The 933-nt window shown below is 30.7% G+C and overlaps 1 protein-coding gene across 1 annotated transcript in view; it reads left to right on the forward strand.

Annotated features, from left to right (window-relative positions):
* LOC106883981 (dynein axonemal heavy chain 7) overlaps window positions 1–933 on the forward strand; it is a 137,291-nt gene that overhangs the window by 124,666 nt on the left and 11,692 nt on the right. Inside the window, exon 66 of the mRNA XM_052971243.1 lies at window positions 155–343. Coding sequence (XP_052827203.1) covers window positions 155–343 — 189 coding nt within the window. The remainder of the gene's footprint in view (window positions 1–154; window positions 344–933) is intronic.

Consider the following 933-nt stretch of genomic DNA (forward strand, 5'->3'; position numbering starts at 1 on the left):
TATATATATACATGTAACAGTTTGCTTGGTTGCCTTCTAAATGATGATGATATAAATACACACACATGTACATGCTGATGGAGTGATGTGAAATGGCCACTTGTCATATGATTTGATGCTTATTTACATGATTCCATATATTTCTTGTATTCAGGAAGTTCAGTATGAAGCATTGCTCTATCTGACTGGTGAATGTAACTATGGTGGACGTGTCACTGATGAATGGGATCGCAGAACTCTGTTGACCTTGCTCCAAAAATTTTACTGCCCAGATATAATATACAACGAGCAATATTATTTTGATGAAATCAGTCAAATATACAAAGCTCCTGAGGATGGTGAAGTAAGGAATTCCATTATCTAATTTTATTTTTTGTTAATGAGATTCCTTTGTGTTTCAACTGTTTTATCTTTTATTATTGATTTACAATCCTTTTTATTGAAGTTTTTAAATTATGAAATGAAATTATCGCACTATACATGAATACCTATGACTAGAAATTTTAAGATGTTTGTAATGAGTGAGCTAAAAAAAAAAATTAAATAGATATGCATATATTACTGCGAATCTCCTCATACAGATGTAAAAATCCTTATCTTCTACTATTACCGTCTCCGATGAAGGGATACATTGAATTTTCCTTGAAACAGCTGTAAGACATTCTACTTAAAATATAAATCTACTTAAAATATAAATTTACTTATGCCATTGGTCTCTTTATCTCATTCTTTTTTTATATATACACACGCTAATACATGACCCGTGTTATATTCCCCATTCATGTTGCAACCACATCTGGGGCAAAACTAGTCAGTATACAGCACTTACTCGGTATTACCTGTATCATTAGGGTCTGGTTGACTCCATTACCCTTCATAACCTTTATTATATACATACATACATATATATATATATATATATATATATATATA

The sequence above is a fragment of the Octopus bimaculoides genome, chromosome 10 (genome assembly GCF_001194135.2).
Source record: "Octopus bimaculoides isolate UCB-OBI-ISO-001 chromosome 10, ASM119413v2, whole genome shotgun sequence".
In the NCBI taxonomy this organism is placed as follows: domain Eukaryota; kingdom Metazoa; phylum Mollusca; class Cephalopoda; order Octopoda; family Octopodidae; genus Octopus; species Octopus bimaculoides.